Genomic DNA, 3,025 nt, shown 5'->3' with positions numbered 1-3,025 from the left:
CATCACGTACGGGTCGTTCGACACTGCGGACACGTTCGTCATTCATATAATAAATCACACAAAAAAAAAATAACTAAACAATCTGAATCGCCTTTAAATTGTCAGAAATAGACTTAATTTAAATGGAACCACATAGTAAGCAGAAGCATGCAAATAAAAGAAGAATCATAAAAATCGGTTCACCGAATAAAAAGTTATGAAGTGACCAACACAAAAGATAGTTGAAAAGAAAATTTCCTTCATTTTTCGAAAAACCGGTTAAAAAAGTCTTCCGCTTAACAAAATACAAGCGTAGTTCAAATCAAAGTGGAAGTGCATCGACTCACTGATGGCGGGCGTGTCCTCGCAGCAGATCATCCGCTTGAGCGCGGGGTGCCGCAGCAGCAGGTTGGACACGAGCTGCAGCAGCGCGTCCGCGTCCTCCGGGCTCGCGACCAGCGCCAGGCGGGAGATGCGCTTCGCGAACGCGGCCACCAGACTTTCGGGCAGGTGCCTGCAATTGATATATTACAATTTTATTTTTTGTTTATTGTAAGTCATTGTCAGTCATTTAGTATTTTTTAAAATACCCTAACTTTGAATAACTTAACTACTAACTTTGAAAATTTGGTATGTAAACAGCTTGACAACTGGAATACCATATAGGCAACTTTTTATGCCAATATTCCTACGGGATACGGACTTAAGCGGGTGAAACCGCGGGGCCCAGTTAGTGCTTTATAATTTCACATTTTGATTTGACTTACGTGGAGCTGAGGAATATATCGGCGAGATGCAGCAATCGTCGCTTGTATCTAGTAGCGAACATTTCCGGCTCGAACATTGCGTAGAGACGGTCGTATATATCCGGGTACTCAATGTTGTGGTGACGCACCAGCTCCAGCACACCCTGCAGCGCCAGCATGCTTATTGGGCCCCCTGTTGAGGAAGCACCATTAAATATATTGTGTATACAGTATGCTGATTGCATGCAGTATGCGGTGTTAGTGGGTTAGATGTAAGATGAGATTGAAATATAAATTCTTTTGAATTCATGGGTGTTTCTATGCATTACTCCTTTTGTCTGACGAAATTTTAGTTTTATGTTCCAGAAAAAATGAAATCAAGTACCACCATCACTAAGAACTTTATTTCTTTGTGTTTCATTTTATATCAATTGTACTATAACTATGTTCAATAATTTTTTATTATTATTAGTATCTTTTGTGATCATAATAATGTAATGGCATAAAAGTCCTTACTTTTTTCTTAAAAATCCAATTAATCATTGCACACAACCCACACCATCACAAACCCCCACTCACCAGCATCCAGGCTGTCGCACAGCATGTCCGTAGCCAGGTGCGGCTTGGCCAGCAGCGGCATGAGCCTTTCGACGAGCAGCAGCAACGCGCGACGGTGCGTGCGCGGCTCCCCACAGAGGGGCCACTGGCACGCGAAGCCCCAGCACCTGTTCGCGTAGCGCTTGCAATTTACCGGGCTGAATTGGAAACTAACCTTTCCTGGAAAAAATTTGAAATTGATAATGTGCAGTTGCTTGAGAGAAAATCATGTTTATGTTTAAAATATAATATTATAATTAGGATGATATAATTAGATTATTATAGTCAAACTCATGAGGGTTATTAGTATTTTTGTGTATGTAATATATACAATTTGTTTGCAACAGTATTCATTTCTTTAATTCACAAGTCTGTTTTATATGGAAAAAAAGCCTATTGTGTGGATAATATAAATGAGTTAGGTTTTTTACCTGTAATTATATTATTTTTGGTTCCAACATTTGTTTTAATTGAATCATTTTTACATATTTATAATTCATATACACAATTATCCTAGTAAAACTTTACATATAGTGACATCCAAACAATACATACTTTCACTGGCACAGAGCAGTTTGTCCTCTTTTTCATCTTCCCTGTCTTTAGATTTAGGCTTGTTTTCCGTTGGTATCTCGAGAGCTAGGAGCTTGTCAAGCAATTCTAAATAGTTCTGCATGTAAATGTGGGTTGGTGATCTGTAAATAGATAATGTGTTATTAAGGCCTTCCTTAAATAAGCTATGTAAGTGAAGCAAATGATTAGAACTGAATCGGCTATTCATCCTTCAAAATAAATATTATTTATTCATATATGTGGACTTCATATATCCTTAAAAAATATCCTCAATTATTTCAGATATTATTAGATATAATTGAAAAAAATTTGATGTTATACGCCATCACAATATCACCTCTTGACTGAATTCTGTATGCATTTTAAGTCTATTCCAGCAGTAAAACTAATTAAGCACTTACTTGCGATAGGCAATAGTACACAGGACCTTCAAGCCAAACTGCTGCATGTCCCGATACTCAGTGAACTCTTGGAAACGGGTGATAGGTGCAGTCATTGGTATTTCCGAGTCGAGCAATATATTAAATATATTCTGTAAACAAATTTGTTATAAACAGCAGAAAACATACATGAATACAATAATAATTAAATTATATAGATACAGTTTGGTGTAGAATAAACTGCACTTGCTAAAAACTGATTTGTTTATTAACCATGAAAACAAATATAAATCAAGACAATGAACCAAAATACACACAATAAGAATGAAATAACATAGTGGACAATAGAACATGTAAACGCATAAGAGATAATTTATGGTATTACAATTTACCTTCAATCTAACCGAGGGGAAGTAATAGCTGCTGGTATGTTCCAAAGGATGTTTACCCTCTGCCTGCAGCAACTTGCAAGCGGTTACTAGTGCTTGCAGCCTGGAGTTGGTGCGGCCGCGTTTGACACACTCCAGCACGCGAGTCAGCGCTGTTTCATAGCATTCGTTCAGCCATCTGCGGTACTCTGCTTCGGGGCTGTGATCTGTCAAATTGATTAAAGCTCATGTAGTCTTATGTCTTTGAAACAAAACTTTGATATATAGATACTTAAATAGAATTATATTACAATTGAGCATAAAGCAAAGTATACACTGATTAGGGTCAAAACAATTGGCAATGAAGTGAATATTACAAAGC

At 37.5% G+C, this 3,025-nt stretch overlaps 1 protein-coding gene across 1 annotated transcript in view; it reads right to left on the bottom strand.

Annotated features, from left to right (window-relative positions):
* LOC119830493 (nucleolar complex protein 4 homolog A) overlaps positions 1-3,025 on the bottom strand; it is an 8,670-nt gene that overhangs the window by 3,525 nt on the left and 2,120 nt on the right. Inside the window, exons 3-9 of the mRNA XM_038353538.1 lie at positions 2,668-2,870; positions 2,297-2,427; positions 1,878-2,017; positions 1,305-1,502; positions 747-918; positions 327-493; positions 7-23 (exon numbers count right to left, since the gene is read on the bottom strand). Coding sequence (XP_038209466.1) covers positions 7-23; positions 327-493; positions 747-918; positions 1,305-1,502; positions 1,878-2,017; positions 2,297-2,427; positions 2,668-2,870 — 1,028 coding nt within the window. The remainder of the gene's footprint in view (positions 1-6; positions 24-326; positions 494-746; positions 919-1,304; positions 1,503-1,877; positions 2,018-2,296; positions 2,428-2,667; positions 2,871-3,025) is intronic.

The sequence above is a fragment of the Zerene cesonia genome, chromosome 11 (genome assembly GCF_012273895.1).
Source record: "Zerene cesonia ecotype Mississippi chromosome 11, Zerene_cesonia_1.1, whole genome shotgun sequence".
In the NCBI taxonomy this organism is placed as follows: domain Eukaryota; kingdom Metazoa; phylum Arthropoda; class Insecta; order Lepidoptera; family Pieridae; genus Zerene; species Zerene cesonia.
Note: the sequence above shows the minus strand (reverse complement) of the source record. Positions and strands in the feature narration are given on the sequence as shown.